This window comes from Oryzias latipes, chromosome 13 (assembly GCF_053564925.1).
Source record: "Oryzias latipes strain Hd-rR chromosome 13, Olatipes_Hd-rR_3.1".
In the NCBI taxonomy this organism is placed as follows: Eukaryota; Metazoa; Chordata; class Actinopteri; order Beloniformes; family Adrianichthyidae; genus Oryzias; species Oryzias latipes.
In genome coordinates this window covers 31,801,949-31,821,034 of record NC_136249.1, presented here as the reverse complement: position 1 = coordinate 31,821,034, position 19,086 = coordinate 31,801,949, and the positions used below count along the sequence as shown (strand labels likewise).

Below are 19,086 nucleotides of genomic sequence, written 5' to 3'. Positions count from 1 at the left end.
CGAAACTCTGGCTGAAATCCGCCTGAACTTGCTCAATGTAAAAAGTTTATCTTTCCAACATCCATATGTGGTCTTATCACCCTCTCACGGTGGAAAAAGTATTATCTGAGCTTCTTCATCCACTAAATTATCATCAAATGGACATGTCATGCTGCTTCACCTCTCTGAAAACAAACTAACCTTCAAATAAACCTGCTCCAGACCAGGTTATGTTCAGAGCATGAGTTGCTATGGCAACTTGACATACCCTGAAACATATGTCCATTTCTGGAACCGAAAGTTGAGGTTATGAAGTTCCTTAGCCTCCAACTTACCGTGGGAGCTAGCATAACCTTCATGAATTACTTCAATTGGTAACAAGTAATTGAGTTACATTTTTTCAACCTAATTCATTACGTCTACCCAACTCAATATTTGTTTTACAACTCAAATTTACATATTTATCTAGCTAAATGTCATATTACTCCAATTCAATTAAATGTTTTTCCATCTTAATTTGTTGTACTTCTTGAACTCTCATATGTCTAAGTTTGAGCCTGCAGATACCATTTCTCTGACTTTAACATCACACTAATAGACAGTAGGGGTGCTAAATAAAGTCATCCTCTCCCTCCCTCTCAATTATGGTGCAGAAAGAATTAAACATAACAGGACAATTAACTAAGCCAAACACGGTAAAACAGCTACTACTAAACACATTTGGTCAGATTCAAATACTTATTTTATATCATACTTCATAAATAACAGATGCATTAAAGGAACACGATTAAAGCAGAAGCTTGCGGGTTTCAAAAGAGAACATAAATAAAACAGAATGCTCAGGTAATCAGTTCCATTAAGAAACAAACACTAATTCTACAAATGAATTCTATTGGTCTATAAAGTCTATTGTAGGAGTGGCGAACACGCGGCTCTCGGCCAATAAGCATGCGGCTCTTTGCGTCTCATCATATTTTTTGTATACTGTGCCTCATTTAATAGTTTTTTCCTCTTAAACCACACTCAAATTCATCAGAGGGTATTAAAAATAACTAATAATCAAAATAATTTGGCAGCGTGTGTGTTTTGATGCTGCTCCCGACACATAAGTGACCGCCAATCATTTGCGCGGGTTACGCCCAATACCGGAAAAAAATAAGTAAACATTTCATATGCGTTCAGACTGTTACCCTCAAGGTCAAAATGGCATTTCAGAGTATAAAGACAAACACAGGACATTTCTGGAAGAATGGGAAGATTCTTACTTTTTTACTGAACGGAATGGCAAGTCACTATGTTTATTATGAGCGAAGCAGTACAATTGTTCATGGCAGAAAAGAACAGAAATTATCCCGGGGAAAATTAAAAACTCTTCCTGATCTGACACAAATTGTCTCCTTTTTTAACAAATTGAAGCTTTTCAAAGTGCACATTCAAAACGGCCATCATCCCACTTTCCCTCTTTGCGGAGCTCACAGCAGAAGGATGCAATCAAAATGAACAAAGCGCAGTACGAGACACTGCTTATGCAACTGGACGGAAAATTTACTTTGCGGTTTGAGGACCTGCAGCAGAAACGACAGCAGATCACTTTTCTCATCGCTCTTTTAATGCAGAGATTGACTGCCTGAAATCCCCACTTGTCATTGATGAGGCAGCGAGCGAACTGGAGATGATTGAGCTGAAATCTCTTTTGTGAGAAGGCCCTGTTACGTTTTGGAGAACTGTGACAACGGAAAAATAGCCGTGCATAAAAGAGCCGCTCTCAATCTGCTGCCGATGGTCTTCTCAATATATGTCTGCGAGTCCCTGTTTTTTACCTTGAAACTCGTGAAATCAAGGCATCGTTCTGTTCAGACCTGAGTATCGGTAAGATCTGACCTCAACGGTCCTGCTATCGGTACTGGAGAAGTCGCATTTTTTTGTGTCCCACAAGATATAAACGTTATCTGCAATATTTAACTAACCAAGTCAGTCAATCATTAGTTTTTGAATAAAAAATAAACTTTATAAAATACTTTTTTTTTAATGAAGGTTAAAATTAAATTTATGATACACACATCTGAAATGTAATGTATTTAATGTGTTTATTGTGAATATGAATTACTTAGACACCAGAAGATGCTCTTTCCAGATATTTGTCTATTAGTTGGTGCAAGTGTCATTGAAAGAGGAATGTTGAGATACAAAGAAATACCAGTTAAATACTGTTGGATGAACGGTGAAATATTCTGTTTTTATAATCGTAAATCTGACTTCAAAGGAGTCAGTGCCTCGCCAGCCATCAACCTCACTGCACGTCACTGAGCAGTTGTGTGTCAGAGAGAGGCAGAGGAGAGAGTGAGAGAGAGAGAGAGTGTGTTTGTATGAGATGAGAGAGGTGTCTGTGGAGTGGGTATCTGAGTTCAAGGGTAGTTGCTGGATACTTGCTGTTATATATATTCTAGGGAGAGGAGTGTGTTATGGTAAATAATATGGCTTTAAATGTGTGTTTTGTGTGTGTACATCTTGGCAAGTCAGTGTGTGCTGTGGCTCTCTGACTCTCACAGTTAAAAACTACGGCTCTTGGTGTCAAACTTGTTCGCCACCCCTGATCTATTGGTTCTGGTGTCAATATTTCGACTATAATCTCGCCATTTCTATTTTTTTTTTCTGTGAGGAGAAAAAAAAACTTATCCTACAGAATATATTTTTCTCACCGTGGCCCTAAAACTGTCTTACAATGGTCACAGCAACCTTGAAAAAAGAAAATCCAGTCTAAAGCTCTCATAGATATGTGTGTTATGGTAGAGGAGAAGTGGTCCAAGGGTCTCTGTGGCGCAATCGGTTAGCGCGTTCGGCTGTTAACCGAAAGGTTGGTGGTTCGAGCCCACCCAGGGACGCAATGCTTTTGTTTTTATATTTATGGCTATTGTTTGCCTTAAACCCCTTACGAGTTTATCTTTGTTCCAACGGCATCCGGTTTCAGTTGAAAAGGAATGGAAAACCAGGAGCTACTAATACAGGCAATGTGCACAACAGTGTTTTTAACGTATTGACAGCTTTTTGACACCAATCTGACCACATTAATTGAACCGCTGGGCTGCTTAAAGCTGTAAGAGAGGGTGGAACAACGAGCCCAGAGAAATTATAACAGAAACACCTGTAATAACCTGCCATCCCAAGGAGGTCACGCCTTTAGCAGTGGCAGAGTAGTTCAGGATAGCAGAAAGTTTTGCCCATAACTTGGCTAATATTTTAGCAATATGCTAGGAAATTTGTTTAACTCAGGGATGTCAAACTTACGGCCCGCGGGCCGCATCCGGCCCACCAGGTGGTTTGGTCCGGCCCACTCATGAAGAGTAAAAATCATAAGGATGTTTAAAAGAGAAAGCACGTTTCTAGTCCATTCCTGTGGCGAGTTATGAAAAGCAAAACAGGTGATACAGCATTTCTCTGCAGGTGCCAAAAGCGAAACTTAACAGCTCTGCATCTGGGTGAGCAGTAGTTTGGTTCCCTGCGAGCCTCACCGCTGTTCTGTTGCTATAAGAATGATCAGTAGTGACACCCTAATGACCAAAATGTTGTCAAAAAGAGAAAAAAAAGGTGGGGGGCTGAGCTTTCCAGGAAAATTGGACAGAGTTTTATTTATCACGGAGCTGAATGCAAAACCTGAGTGCTTGGTATGTCATCAACAGGTTGCAGTGCTTAAAGAATATAACATTCAGCACCACTATGACACTCACCATAAAGAAAAGTTTAACCGTTTGCAGTTAAGAAAAGAGAAGATTTACCAACGATTAGCTGGACGGAAAAAACAACTGTTTGCATTTACTGCAACCGTGACGTCAGTGATGGAGCAGTGACAGCTACCTTATTGCAGACAAGTTGCTGCAAACATCCAATCCATTTTTCGGACGGTGAACTTGGGAAAAAATGCTGAAGGCTGTAGAAGTCTTGTGCCCCAAACAGCAGTCGACTTTTTCCAACTCAAGTCTGTCAAGGATTACAACTGCAGAAACAACATCTCTGAGGAAACTTGGGTGCCAAATGAAGGAATCCAGTCATTTATTGCCTTTTTTGCTAGCTATTGATGAAAGCACAGACAACACAGATGTGTACATCTGTGCATATTTAGAGGTGTTGAACAGACCATCACAGCGGACACAGCAACAGCTGATTATCTCTCTAGTTACCGCACTGGACAATGTTGGAGTGAACTGGTCACGTAACGTGATGGCGCCACATCAAAGGTCAGGAAGAGAGCAGGTGTTGCCACAAAATTCTGGCAGCAACCAGGAAAACATTCTTGGACATTTCATTGTGTTTTGTACACTTGAATGGCAGTAAATGTGTTGCTGCACAGGATCTTAATCCTGATCGTGATGGTCGGGTGAAGTTTCAGGAGAGAAAGGGAGGTTGATTCCAAATTCTTATGTTCACATATGTTTGCAAGGTTAATTTAGCTTATTTTTTAATGGTGTGGACATTTACATTTTAGGCAGGGTGTTTCATTTTTTTCTGTAGCCTCACTTGAGTTTATTATTGAGATTGCTTCAGTGTCAGATGTAAAATATGTATTCAGTCTGTATAAAATTGAATAGACCTTTTTTTTAAAGTGAAATTAATTTTATTTAAGATCCATTGGCCTCTTTGAAGGAATGTGTAATAATAAATGATTAGGCTACCATGTTGGTTGAGGCATGTTTTCCAATTGAGTAACTTAACTAAAACAAAGCTGTTATTTTGCCTTTATGTTACTGGTCTGGCCCACTTGAGATCACACTGGTTGAATGTGGCCCCCGAACCACAATGAGTTTGACACCCCTGGTTTAACTTCTACCAAGGGTTTTTAAGATAATTTAGCATTTAACAAAAATTTTATATGTTTTTTTCAAAACCTGGAGCAACTTTTTAGGTATATCCTTGCATTTCCTCTTTCAGTATCCTTTTTCTAACATTTATGGACATTTTTGGTTACTTATGCAATTTTTTCCATAACTTATTGTTTTTATGCCACTTATGTTTTTTCCACACTTATAGCTCCAAAAACTTCTGAAAACTTTATGGAAAAATCTCCAGCGATTTATTCAAACTTTTTCCTTTCAATAAACTGCTAAAAACTATGCATTTAAGCAATTAAAAGCAACCACCTTCAGCAACAACACAACGGGTATTTTTGCAGGAAATACAACATTTCTAGTTTAATTTTATTTTAAAGTTAAGTTGAACATTTTAATTCATCCCACCAGTTTTCAGTTATTTGGAATACTTGGTTTTTATTTTGATCTTTGGTGTGTCAGTTTAAACAGTGGTTTAGTTACCATGCCAGAACAGTAGGGGGCAGCAGGAAGACTTTAATGTTCTAGTAAGCAGGAAGTAAGGAAACAGGAAGTGTTAGCAGAGAAAAACGTTTGATTTGTATGTTTTGTTGATTTTAGTTTTATTTGTAATGTTTTTAATCAACATACAATGACTCAAACGTTGATAGTTCTTGTCAAATTCTGACTTGTCTCTTTTAGCTCTGCGAGAATCGCCTAAAGGACAGTAAATGAATGAAACTCAGTGGTCATCAGTTAGCTTTTTGTTGTTCAGTCACAGCAGTGCATCATGGGTATTTTTTGTCTGCTGATCAATGTTAAAGATATTAGTTCATGGTTTGCAGATATTCTTTTGTGTAGCACAGTGTTGAATGTCAGTCCTGCAGTGTGTCACTCAGTCAGTGTGAGGAGTGTGTGAATACCTTAAAGGTAAACAGCGTCTATGTCAAAGACTTGTGAGAACGTGATGTGAACAACTCATACTTACCTGGCAGGGGAGATACCATGATCATGAAGGTGGTTCACCCAGGGTGAGGCTCAGCCATTGCACTCCGGTTGTGCTGACCCCTGCGAATTCCCCAAATGTGGGAATCTCGACTGCATAATTTCTGGTAGTGGGGGACTGCGTTCGCGCTCTCCCCTGACATATTGTTCAAAGCAAAATTTCCTAGACAGGGCACACATTCTTAACACCCTCCTTCTCTTCCCTAAACCTTCCTCATTAACTCTGATACTAATTTGCACATAGGGACCTAAAACCTTAAATTCATAAGAATGACCTGATTTATGTCACTGGATTAGGCTTACAGGGAACATTTCCAACAATGTAAAGATAAAATAAAAAATTAAGAAGCAAAACTATAATATTTTTGTGACCTGAAGCCAAGGTGACTTCATATTGTCAAAACTTTCTCATTACTTGTCCAATCCAAGAAAGGGAGGGATCATTGCAAAGCTAGTCAAAAGAGCCATAATAATTAAAGTTGATATCAAATCAATTTTTATTCCCTAAGCCAAGTCACGTGCACATGCCTATTGTGTGTTATGACTTACTCAACATCCTAGTCATAAATATGCTTTATAATCATGTATACCTTAATATTGTTTAAACTGGTTATTTTGTGAATCTGGTTCTGCTGTCAGTGGTCTAAGTCACCTGCACGTTGAAGAAAAACTAATTAGAAGCACTCCCATGGATAACTGTGTTATGGAACAGGATGGGTGGCTCAGGGGTCTCTGTGGCGCAATCGGTTAGCGCGTTCGGCTGTTAACCGAAAGGTTGGTGGTTCGAGCCCACCCAGGGACGCAATGCTTTTGTTTTTAACTTTTTTATACTCTGTTTGCCCAGAAGCAAAATTCAGAGGTGCACAAAAATTCTAAGTAGCAAAGGCTTTGAGCAAAAAAAAAAAAAAAAATCGTACTTTGTTGGAACACTTATTTTTATTAAATGATTCATCATTTGTAAAAAATATCCGGTTTAAATACAACTGAGTCCTGCCCATTGACGATAGGGGAACAGGACTGAGTGACCTTGCCCTTTCGCGTTCCAAATAGGAAATATTCTGTGGTACCAAAAAGCCAAAAATCCCATAGATTTCTATCGTTCTTCGCTATTACTTAGACATGGTATTTATTTCCTAATTGTTTTCATTATATATTTTCTGTAGTTCAAGTTAATTAAGATATGAACTTACCAATCAGATGCCTCAATAAAAGAATTTTATGACGTTTCATCTCTGCCATAAAGTGAAAGGGCGTAGGTTTTTGCGGGCGTATTCTGAGCTGAGTGAGCGAACCTTACAACCGCACAGGCGCAATTCTAACCGAGCGACTCCGCATTTTACAACTGCACGCCTGCAATCCTGAGCGGTGATATTGCATGGTCACTTCCCCTTTGCGCTCAACTGGATTTGCGCGAGGTGTTTAGGGGTGAGTTTGTCACTTGGGGGCAGTAACCTTTCTGGTTGGTCTGATTGGCCAAAATTTGCTGGTCAAATTCGGCGAGGCAGCGGGGCGGGACTTTAATTTTTCAGAGCAGGGTTGGCTAACAGGCGGCTGCATGCGGCTCTCTGCCTTTTATTATATTTTCTATATACAGTACTTTCACAACCATAAGGCGAACATGAAAGTCTTACATTTTCTCCAAAATGTATGGAGCAGCCCTAATGTGTGACTTCGGTAAAGAGGACCTAGGAGAGAACAGCATGAGAACGGTACAGAGAGAGGGGAGAACGTGAAAGAAGAACCCCCCCCCCCCAGTACAAAGGTGCTGATAAGTGCATGATGCAGAACAACTTTGGAAACCCTGGAAATGCGAAGAGACATAATTATGAAGCACAGTTTAAACTGCAAGTTATCAGCTATGCGGAGGAACACTGGAATCAAGCAGCTGCAGTTCGGTCTCTTGGCAGCCGGCTCGCTGCATGTCTGCATTCTCAGCCTGAAGCAAACAATTCTGAATAAAAGGCAAAAAAAAAAAATCTTTTTTATTTAGAAATGCAATTTTAGTTCACTCTCTGTGTTAATACAAAAGGATTGAAATACTTGCTGACACATTTGAATGTTTAACAGAGGAGTTATTGAGGGCGGAAGTTCAAACCTGTGAAGATCTTCCTAACTTTACCGAACCTCATCTGCCATAGATTTTAAAATAATGAATCCATGGTTCGCAAGTGAGGACACTGGCAAACCAACTCAGACAAGACAAGAAGACGTAGCAGCAGCTGAGTTTCCGCAGAAACAAGGTGAGGTTGCCTGTGTTGGAAGATCGACTCGAGCACAGCAACTTCCACCACATCTCAATGAAAAACTGTCCATCCACCGCTCCTTTTACTGAGAGGCAGCAACGGGCGAGTTACGCCACACTTTTGGACTGTAGGACTTAAGCTTGGGCTGACGCGTCTGCCTGCACTGATCTTTGGAACCGCACGGCAACAAGACGGACTCTTGACGATGACGAAAGGGTAGCTAGCGTGTTTGAAATTTAGCCCATGTTCATTTCAGATGCAGGAGAGGAGGACTTTGATGGATTTTTGGATGCTGATTGATGACTGAAAAAATAAATAAATCACAACCAACTGCGTTCTACGCGTAAACATCTGTGTGAAGGAAACAGAGACAAATATTGTCACAGCCTAATAAGTGCGTGCGTCTGAGCTAAGAGCAAGCAAACTATTGATACGTTCTTCTGACCTGCGGCTAGTGTAACAGTGCCAGAGTAAACAGCAGGGGTCTCACACTCGTGGCCCGGGGGTTGTTTGCGGCCCCCAAGATGATATTTTGTGGCCCCCGCCTTAATATGAAAGTTTAATATTAAGGCGGCCCGCCGCCTTAATATTAATTATGGGAGCCGGTTTAGCTCGTGCTGGTTTGCGGCGCCTTCCGTCCGTGAAACTAGGGTTCGACTCCAGGCTGCTCCCTGTTCCCTTCTCTACCTCTGTGCCGGTCCCAAGCACGGTTGCTTTGAGAAGGTTGCATCAGGAAGGGCATCCGGTGTAAAACATTGCCAAGTTTACCGTGCGACTCGTTCGCTGTTCACTGATGGAAAAAGCCGAAAGAGAAACAAACACAATATTAAGGCGGCCCGCCAGTTTTTTATGAATGACACTTTTTCATTGTCCTGTGCGGAGCTGACAAACCAACCAATCACAGTGGGGTAAATGACTCTTGGGGGCGTGACAATGACCGGGCTTGAAAGCAGGAGAACATTTAAGGCAGGAAACCTGACAGCCCCCTCCCCGGACCACATTAAGGAGTTCCTTACTTTCCTTTGTAGAACGTATTTATTCACTCGTAATTTTGTAAATACATGAGTCCGTGCTGAACTTTTCTCTGGGCAGCACGGAGCCGGAGGAGGGTTACGGTTATGGTTACAACTCGGCGCGTGGTGGCGTATCAACCCCGACCAAATGGTTCTCATGCACGGCTGTTACGGCAGCACACTGCTCCCGCGGGAGATGGTCAGCTGAGGAGAATAAATGTCCCACACCTGCATGCGTGACAACTAACGGGGCTTGAATTTTAAACACGTGCGAGCAACAACATGATTTAGTCTTAAACACACTAAAATTATGTGAGGAAAATGCAACGATGGACGTGTTTGAGATTAACCAGCGCCTCACCTGGCTCGATGGGGAGACCGGGGGGGGGGGGGGGGGCGAAGGCCAACTACAACAGAAAGTTGTAGTTGTTCTTAACATTCAATTTAGTTTTATTGTGCCTCTCCCCCTTAGTATGATCTGTGTCATTATATATTTTATATTTATTTGAATGTTTTGTAATGTTTGTAACCTTTTTTTAATCAATTGGTATTTTAAATTATTTTAATTGATCACTCAACTACAAAAACCCATCAGGACACATGTCCCATAATGCATTGTTTTGTAGTCATCAGGGCAGCTTTCAGTCAGTGCAGTACTAAATTTCCAGCTGTGTTCGCGTAGGTTGGCGCCTTGCTCCCACCCCTTTCTCGTGATATATAGTGGCTGACCGGCTGCCCTACAATAACTTGTGACCGGGGTTTAAATGTGCAAAAAGTCATAAAGAAAATCCAAAAATGTTTACTGAATTTTGTTTCTCCTTTACTGATTTGTGGTTTAAAGAGTAAACTTTAAAAAAAAACATTCAACACAGACTCAAAATAGGGAGCACATACTCTCTGACTTCTCCACCTTAAATTTCAATAAGTCCAAGTACCATCCAGATTTACTGACAATCATCTTCATCCACACTGAGGGTCTCAGCTGTTTGGGAGGAAATGCTGCCAAGTGTCCAGCAGTAAGAAAAAGACAAGAAAAGCTGTGTTCCGAAGATCCCATTGATAGAGGTTACAGAACTGTAGAATTGGAGTCATCTTTTGGGTTAATAGTTATAACTCAACATTGTAACCGAAACTTTTTAATAAGGATGTTTAACTGAGAAAACAGCAGATATAGAAGACTGAATAAAACAAGAGTTGAGGCCAAGGAAGCTGTGCAAACATGGTTCAGTCAGGGTAAAAGGTCTAGGAGGCCAAATTACAAGAGCTGGCCTTCTGAGCCTCCTAGTGGAACACAGGAGGATCTGCTCTAAGGGGGAGTGAGTAAAGGCTCAAGTTGTTTAGACCAGTGTTTTTCAACCAGTGTGCCGCGGCACACTAGTGTGCCGTGGGAGATGGTCAAGTGCGCCGTGGAGAAATTGCCCTCATTCACTGATCTAAAAACATTTTCCATCTCCAGGATATCAGCTCTGTGTTCATCCAAACAGGCCTTGATAAAACACTGAGTAGTTAGGAATATAAAAGATCTTAAAATTACTTTTATTTAATTCTATTAAAAACATTTTGATAAGAATCACGGTACCGCGATTTAGCTGCAGCTATAACTGTGTAAGGAAAAGTCCCGCCCCTTTAACTGTCTCCGCCAATCATTCTTGAAGACTTAATCACATGTCATCAGTCTGACCAATCAGAAGTGGTTAAAGTCTTCACTTCCTTGTTCTTAATTCTGCTGATAAAGTCGCTCAGTTCTAACAAAAATACCAGCTAAAGCTCGTCTTTAGCTGGTATTTTTGTCGATCATAACAGACCATGAATTTCTGCTTTTCTTTTTTTTTGGATGCTGGTGTGCCGCAGGATTTTTGTCAGGGTTAAAGTGTGCCGTGGCTCAAAAAAGGTTGAAAAACACTGGTTTAGACCTACATGTTCTAGTGGAATGTTATTGCCAAGTGCCCCTAATGTTTACATACATTTAAGTATTGTTTGTAACTGTGAAATGACCGAAAGGTTGCTACGGTAATCACTTTGTTACTAAGCACCTTTTTTTATTCTGAATGTATGGTATTTTGTTTAGTATTTTTGCTGTCAGTTTACCTTGTTGTTGCATCTTCAAAAGTGCAGAATAAAATGTGACACTGAATTTGAAACAGCAAATTGTAATTTCTGCATCTATTATTAAAATATTTATTAGTAATACAGTGGAAATTAGTATATTTGGTCAGCATGTTGATTTACGGTTATGCGCCCCTATATTTTCTGGTTGTGCCCCTAAAATTTTCAGTTGGGGGCCACAGTGCTCCTAATGAAAAAAGTTAGTCTGGAGCCCTGAAGACACATTGTGAGTCAGGGTGATGGGCACTCAAAATGGAATGAGAAATGCTAAATGTCTCCAACATTTGTTTAAATGTGTTGGAGTGTTTCTCAATCGAAAGACCTTGCGGAGTTTGAAACGTTTACCGCAAAGACAGAGGCACTGTGTAGGCACTGATCAGAATGACCAGATAGAGAAAGTGAACGCCTGCATCAGTGACATCAAGACCTGGATGACAATTAATTACCTCCTCTTGAACCCAGAAAAAACTGAGGTCATTATACTTGGTCCTAAAAACCTCAGAGATGCTCTGTCTGCTCAGATAGTCTCCTTGGATGGCATAAGCATAGCCCCTAATTCCACTGTTAGAAACCTTGGGGTTTTATTTGACCAGGATTTATCATTTAAGGCTCACATATCTCAGGCGTGTAGAACTGCCTTTTTTCACCTGCGGAATATTGCTAAGATCAGAAATATACTTTCTAAGAGTGATGCTGAAAAACTCCATGCATTTGTTACGTCGAGGCTGGATTACTGTAACTCCTTGTTAGCAGCGTGTCCTAAGAGTTCCTTAAAAGGTCTCCAGCTTGTTCAGAACGCAGCAGCTAGATTGTTAGCTGGAACAAGCAGAAGAGATCACATCACTCCTGTGTTAGTTTCGCTCCATTAGCTCCCAGTTGATTCTAGAATCAAGTTCAAGATCCTCCTGTTAACCTATAAGGCCTTACATGGAATGGCCCCGTCCTATATTAAGGATCTCATAGTCCCTTACTATCCAATAAGAACACTTCGTTCGCAAAATGCAGGACTGCTTGTGGTTCCTAGAATTAGTAAAAGTACGGTTGGAGGTAGAGCGTTTAGCCACCAAGCCCCTGTCTTATGGAATAAACTCCCAGCTCATATAAGAGAGGCCGACTCAGTTTCTACATTCAAAGCTAGACTGAAAACATTCCTCTTTGGACAGGCTTATTGTCAGACTACTTAGTATTCAGAGATTATTTAACTTAATGTTAATTTGTTTAAATTAAACTTAATAACTATTTCTTTTAAAAGGCTGCTAGAAGTTGAAGCTGGGGTAACTATGGTGCACTGGGGTTCTGTCCTCTTTTCTTTTCTACTTCTACCCTTCCTCTCCTCTATTCTTGACCATAATTTATCATTTAGTTCTCCATGCCTCTGTTTGGTACAGTGCGATTCATGTATTGTCCCTCTTTTCTTCTCCCCTCCTGGGGAGTGGGAGTGCTTCCAGACTCCAGTTGGTTCATCCGTGCTCCAGTTCCTGACAGTTTACCTCGCCTTTGCTCGCGCTCCTACACCTGGCTGTGGATCCTGCCTCTGGCTCATCTCTGGCTCGTCTCTGCTCTGTGCCTGACCGAGTACCTCGTCTCTGCTCCTGCTCCTACACCTGGCTGTGGATCCTGCCTCTGGCTCATCTCTGGCTCGTCTCTGCTCTGTACCTGACCGAGTACCTCGTCTCTGCTCCTGCTCCTACACCTGGCTGTGGTTCCTGTCTCTGGCTCGACTCGCGCCTTTGACTGTCCCCCCAACCACGGCTGGATGAAGCTCGTCTGCTGGACTTTTACATATGTAGTTGAAGATTTAGATAAGTTAATTCTTCTCTTTGATTTCTGGCAAATCGCCTGTCCGTCCTGGGGGAGGATCCCTCCTTCATGTGGGCACCCCTGAGGTTTCTTCGTTTTTCCGGAATCCGTTTTTTTGGGAGTTTTTCCTTTCCGGGAAGGGGCGTCTAAGGGCAGGGATGCCAGTATAGCTTAGTCAGTTTGTTAGTTCATTTTAGTATTTTACTATTGGACTCTTTGTATTCACGATCCTTTTGAGTTCGTGTTCCACTTCGAAGCCCATCGAGACGACTGTTGTTGTGATTTTGGGCTATACAAATAAAATTGAATTGAATTGAATTGATCAGCTGCAGATCTTCTGGATTATCTCCATATAGCTCATTAATGACACAACACCATACTTCTTATACATTTTAACCCTTGAAACTGTCCTACTCCCCTGTCAGTCTGTGCTGCTTTCCCACGAGGCTTACCTGCTTCCCTCGCAATTCTTTCCTACTCCCCCTGTGGATCTGTCCTACCCTGCTGTGTTTAGGACCTAACATCAAAACTGCTTGTTTGTCCTTATAGACCTACAGTAGGTAGGATTATCTGATAACATAGGACATTTAAAAAGCTATATCTATAATTTTGTGCTATGGGTAGGAAAATCTCACAAGGTAGGACAGATCATTAGAACAGTGGCATTGTGGTAGGAGAAATCCGCTGCTGTCTGTTGTTTATATTGCAGTCTTGAGTAATATAGGAATATCTTGAGTTCAGAGATGCTACCAGTGTTTTGTTTTTATATATAGGCCTCAGTGAGCACATTTTTGACATGATGTGTGAGTTTGTTTTAAAGTACTTTGTATATGTTGTAACCCTTGTGCTATCCTAGGCACTTTAACATTGGGAGTTGGGTCATCTAGACCCACTAGACAGTGCGCTGAACCTTTTTTCTTCAATGATTTGTTATCTTCACTGGTGTCCATGGATTACATGAAATCTTTCCACCTTTATCCACCTTTATCATGGTAGGGAGAACACGTCAATGTAAGGGTGGGGTCATCTAAGATAGCACAAGGGTTGATAAATGAATGCTGTTAAGCTTTTCTAAAAAACCTTTAAGCTTTTATCTTGTTATCTTGTCTCCCCCCCCCCCACACACACTTTTTACTGAACCGAAAAATGATCCGAACCATGACTCTAAGGCTACGTTCACACTGCAGGGCTTAATGCTCAATTCGGATTTTTTGAAAAAATCCGAATTTTTTGCAAGACCGTTCACATTTCCAAGTAAATCCGAACTTTTTTGCTCTCCAGTGTGACCGTGACACGACCCAAAACTGACCCGCATGCGCAGAAGAGTACTCAACGGTGAACGACGTCACTCGTTGTTTGCGGAGCAAACGTGAACAATGGATGTCAACAACAGTGTCGTCAACAGTGGAGCTCTTTTGCAAATCGTCTGTACCCACTGTAGTAGAATGAGGATGTGTTCGGGCCGCACGCGCCGTAGAGACAGGAGAAGAGCGTGTGCAGCGATGGAGAATGGGGGGGAGCAGTGTGGACGCGCATTCAGGTTGTGTGTTACGGAGGAAGTAGAACGGTAATAGAAGAAGGTTTCCCCCAGAATAAATGCTATTGATTCTTTATTAACCCGCTCTGGAGAATCCTGGAGAATTTAAGGGTCAGAACAGGGAGGAGGAAGAGGATCCGCCTTGGGTCCCCCGCGCTTCTGACCACGGTCGGAAAGGGGAGAAAGAAAAAGAAAAAAGTAATCGCGGGAAATGTTCAACACCACGCTCGGCCAGATTTAGCTGGAAATTTTTCCAAAAACCGCCCGGTTGCGATAAGAGCCCTGGAGTTTGGCCTGAATAGAGCTGTCACCCCAAAGATTTATCCAATCGGGGACATCGCATCCCTTCCACCGACTGGTCTCAGCAGCATCGTCTGCCATGGTTGTTGTTTATGTTTCGTTCCCGCCTACTTCAACGCACAATGATGACGTTTGTTGCGTATCGATGACCTATGGTTCGGAATCAAGCCGCCTGGCCGGTCAGACGGCGGTCGCAATTGAAAAGATCGGATACGTTTCGGATTCAGGACGGCATACCCAAGTGGCCTGGGTAGTAATTGAAAAGATCGGATCTGTGTCGTTCAGACTGTCATAAAAAGATCGGAATCGGGTTGCATAGGGGCAAAAAAAATCGGAATTGGGTCGTTTCAGCCTGCAGTGTGAACGTAGCCTAAAACAGTAACACTATCTGAACCGTGAGTTTTGTGTTACATTGCACCCCTAATAATAAACATTTAAAGTTGTTGTAATGCACTGATTGGTACTTTGTTGATGACTTATGCTGTCCTATCTAAATGTGGTACAGTCTGCTATGAAGCAGGACAAGACTTTTATAAAAAATATAAAAAAGTTGTTTATGATGAATAAAAAGTGTCAATTTTATATGCATTTTCAGCTTTTTTGTTGTTGTTTCTTTTTGTTTTTGTGTCTATTCCTGATTGCTGTGTTTCAGTTTCCCTTTTGGAATCAAAGGAACAATAACCGGTAGCATAATAGATTTACGTCTGGGTTAAGGTGGAGGCTGTTATTTGTGGTCATAAGACCTGTTTACTGAGTCTACCACATTTAGGTGGAGGAGGCCGTTGGTTGACAGCTGAGCTGTGTCTCATGAAAAGAAATTTCTTTCAGTTGAGGTTAAAACTTTGGTGCGGTTTGTAAAGTACTTTATATCAGTGGTACCCAACCTTTATTAGCCCACGTACCGGTTATTATCAGAAAATATTTTCACGGATTAGTCCGAACAAGGTCAAAGTTGGCATTTAATCATTTTTAAGTTCCTTGTTTCTGAAATATATATTTTTCAAATTAAAATGCTATAACATTAAATTTAGTTTAAAAAGACAATTTGAAACTGTCTGCAGATACTTTACAGATGAAGATTAGATGAAACAAAGATGTTGATTTGTAGAAGTTGTTTTTGATTTGTAAAATTCAGTAAAGGCAATTAAAGGTAATTATTATTATTATTTTTTTTCCTAGCATGCCGTTATGACACTCAATACAGGCTCGGCTTTTTTTCATGACTAAAAGATTAATCTTTTTTTTTTTTTTTTAATAAATTTTAATTCATTGTGTTCATTAAAATTCTTAAATGTCCCTTTTACGAGTTTCCACAAATCAGCAACTTTATTTATTGAATCTTTATTCTCTGTAAGATATTTGCAGCTGGTGTACACTAAGACTTGGTGTAGAACCCATTATAATGTCCTGTAGACTTTCCCTTAAACCTCAAAGTAGAGGCTATAACAACTGGACGCCAACTTAATTTGTGTCCGACTTTTAAGGTGTGATGAATAAATAAAGCAAAATAAAACGACCCTACTGTCATAAAGCAGGTATATTTAAATATTTTGAAGGCAAATCCAATGTGTTTGAAACTTTATCATCGGCGTATGAGTAACAGTCAGTGGCCACATAAATGCAATGTGTGCTTGGTACAAGGGAACAACTGTCCAAATAAATCCATACTCGGAGGAAGACTCCTGTTTTTGACTGTAAATAGCAGATTTCTCTATTAAAGGTCAAATACTCCATTTTCTCAACTGCTTTTTTTAATAGCTTTTTTAGTTATGGCCTTTTCATTTAGTGGCACGAGCATTAGCAGCTTTAAGAAGGTAGTGGATGTATTTAAGACACGTGACCAAGGCGAACAACTTGACATGCGTCAAGTGCTTTGACTGTACATGAGGATATACAGTCAATGGTCAAGAGTAAGTCGTAGAGGGATGTGGTGGACAGAATTTGATAGTTTTCCAAAATAAAACTTCCTTCAGAATCAGAAATTAAAAAAATAATTCAAAGTAGCATACAGGATTTATTCTTTTTTTTGTCAGTGGCCAGTGCAAAATGACCCATGGGCCAGTACCAGTCTGATGCTTGGAGGTCAGGGACCACTGCCATATAACCCTTGGCCTTCAGTGCAATGATTCTGTTCTATTGTTTTTATTTATTCATTTATTTGTTTATTGATTTACTTACTTACTTATAAAATATTTTTTAGGGTCTTATTTATATTAGATGTCCCCAACAGCAGTAGGCGTGTTGTAGGCTACAAAGTCTGCAGCATAGCTGCACATGCTTCTGTCGGTGCACCACTTCCAGCTTCCACACTACAGCACAACTATTTCCTGAATTCTCATGAAGCTTTCTGCAGATTCTTCTGTTAACCAGATGATGCATTAAAGCATTTCTCTGAACTAAAGCTGCACTTCTTTTTACAGGTGCTTTTCTTTCTTACCGGCATTCTTACCATATTTAACACCTTCATTTGCACCTGTCTAAAAGTTATAGCTCATTAAAAAAAAAAAAAAACTGGTTGTTGCTTGTTAACAGGATGTGATGGGTGCCCCCCTATGAACAGGATATGAACAGGAAGCCGAAAAGGGAGCTCCAAGCTTGAGTGACTTTTCTTGCAGTGCTGCAACACACACACACACACGTTGTTTCAGTGGGTGTAAAGATGAGACTGAAACCACTGCAGAAAAACCCCAATCGCAGTTGTACAGTGACAAGTCAGACATCTGCAAGCACTGACTCTCCTAAAGGCTGCCGTACGTGTTCACTCACGCAAAAATCTGGTACGCGTGAAGCTGTCGGTTTAGCTTGAGATCAACTGACTTTTCTTCTGCAAAATGCAAAACATGCGACTGTGCAAACGGCAGTATTCTGTGCGTTGGTGATCTATAGAAGTGCTAAATGCAAACAAAACAGGAAACAAAGTTCAATTATGCAAAATAGCTGCGAAAATATGTCTGAGAGAGAGAAAAGGAAGGTGTGCGATTGAAGTAAGGGAGGATCTGCGAGAGTGACTGAGAGAACCAGGAAGACGTGCGAGACTGGAGCTGAGCCAAGCACCAGTCATACTCAACATAAGGGCTCTCGTTTTGCAGCTCCTGGAGCTCTTTCTTCATAACTCGCCTCTGCTGAGTGGTCGTCGGTCTTAGATGGAGTGTGTGAACGTGTGAGGGGTTGTTTGACATGCCCAAGGGGGGGTTTTAGTGAGAAACAACATGGATTTCCATCACAGGGCAGCTCTGGATATCTCCACCAAGAACCCTCAAGATGATTTTGAGATCCTTTTAAGAGTTGGAGGTGGAACCTATGGTGAAGTCTACAAGGTCAGAGTCCCTGCTGCTTTTTATTGTCTTTGCAACACACACAAAAATGTAAATTAGATAATAATCTGAGAAACTATGGCTGGAGGGAAGGCTGTGTTTAAGTATAGACTTAACCCAGTAAAATGGTTTAAATGGGGAATATTCTAGACTGATACAATCTCCAGTCTGGCTTTTTTTTTTTTACTTCTTTTAGTTTTCTACTAAAACTACTTCTACTTTTAGTTTTATTCTAATTTGAAATGAAATAGGATGAGATTAGTTTTAGTTTCATTGTCATATTGCAGCTGCTTCTTTACTGCAGCTTACTCTGTCAGAGGAAGTGATTCGTAACATGAACTGAAAGTATTTATATCTCTTTTTTTTGCCTTAAAATAGTTTTTTGCCTTTGCCGAAAAAGACATCAATCTACTATTAAATGTCAGATTTGTTGAAGGTAGTGAAACTGTATTTTTCTGTGGAAAAGTGAAGTTGTAGTTGAAGCAGGGAAAATTGTACTTCCAGAAAGAGTTACACTCATGTAAGGCCTCAGGGGGTGTTTGTAGAGCAATTGTTCTGATCTATAGATGGGAAGGATTGTATTTGTTTAGGACCCACTTGGTCCACACCAAGCATTTGGCTTGTTAATAGATCCAGATTTCACACGTAAAATCGAAAACTTCCAGTTGAAAGTTGCTTTATAAAAAATCAGATCCATTATCTTCAACTGTGAAAATGTCCTCAATGTGGGTCAGTCTTACCAAGCATTCTGTAGTCCAGAGGTGGGCACTGAGGGCCGCATTCCTGCATGTTTTCCAGCATACCCTGCTCTGGCATGTTCTAATTGGATGGACACACCTGAACCAGGTAATCAGCCATGAGTAGGGCAAGACTATCTGGAAATCATGCAGACACACCGGCCCTCGAGGCCTGGAATTGCCCACCCCTGCTGTAGTCCAAGAATCTTTTTATCTATCAACTTCTAAACATTTTTGTTGGGTTATCCATATA

The 19,086-nt window shown here is 40.8% G+C and overlaps 1 protein-coding gene and 3 non-coding genes across 10 annotated transcripts in view; all 4 read left to right on the top strand.

Annotated features, from left to right (window-relative positions):
- Nucleotides 1–19,086, top strand: part of map4k1 (mitogen-activated protein kinase kinase kinase kinase 1) — an 87,903-nt gene that overhangs the window by 20,155 nt on the left and 48,662 nt on the right. For 2 of the 7 annotated variants that reach the window (XM_078930163.1, XM_011482263.4), the window contains exon 1: nt 17,771–18,099. The exons of the other annotated variants lie outside the window; for them this stretch is intronic. In XM_078930163.1, coding sequence (XP_078786289.1) covers nt 17,992–18,099 — 108 coding nt within the window. In that variant the 5' untranslated portion in view covers nt 17,771–17,991. Of the gene's footprint in view, nt 1–17,770; nt 18,100–19,086 lie in introns of those variants that run through there. 7 annotated transcript variants of the gene reach the window in all.
- On the top strand, nt 2,788–2,861 carry trnan-guu (transfer RNA asparagine (anticodon GUU)). The gene has a single exon. It is a non-coding gene; the product is annotated as a tRNA-Asn (tRNA).
- Nucleotides 5,759–5,922, top strand: LOC111948546 (U1 spliceosomal RNA). The gene has a single exon (XR_002874559.1). It is a non-coding gene; the product is annotated as a U1 spliceosomal RNA (small nuclear RNA).
- trnan-guu (transfer RNA asparagine (anticodon GUU)) lies at nt 6,512–6,585 on the top strand. The gene has a single exon. It is a non-coding gene; the product is annotated as a tRNA-Asn (tRNA).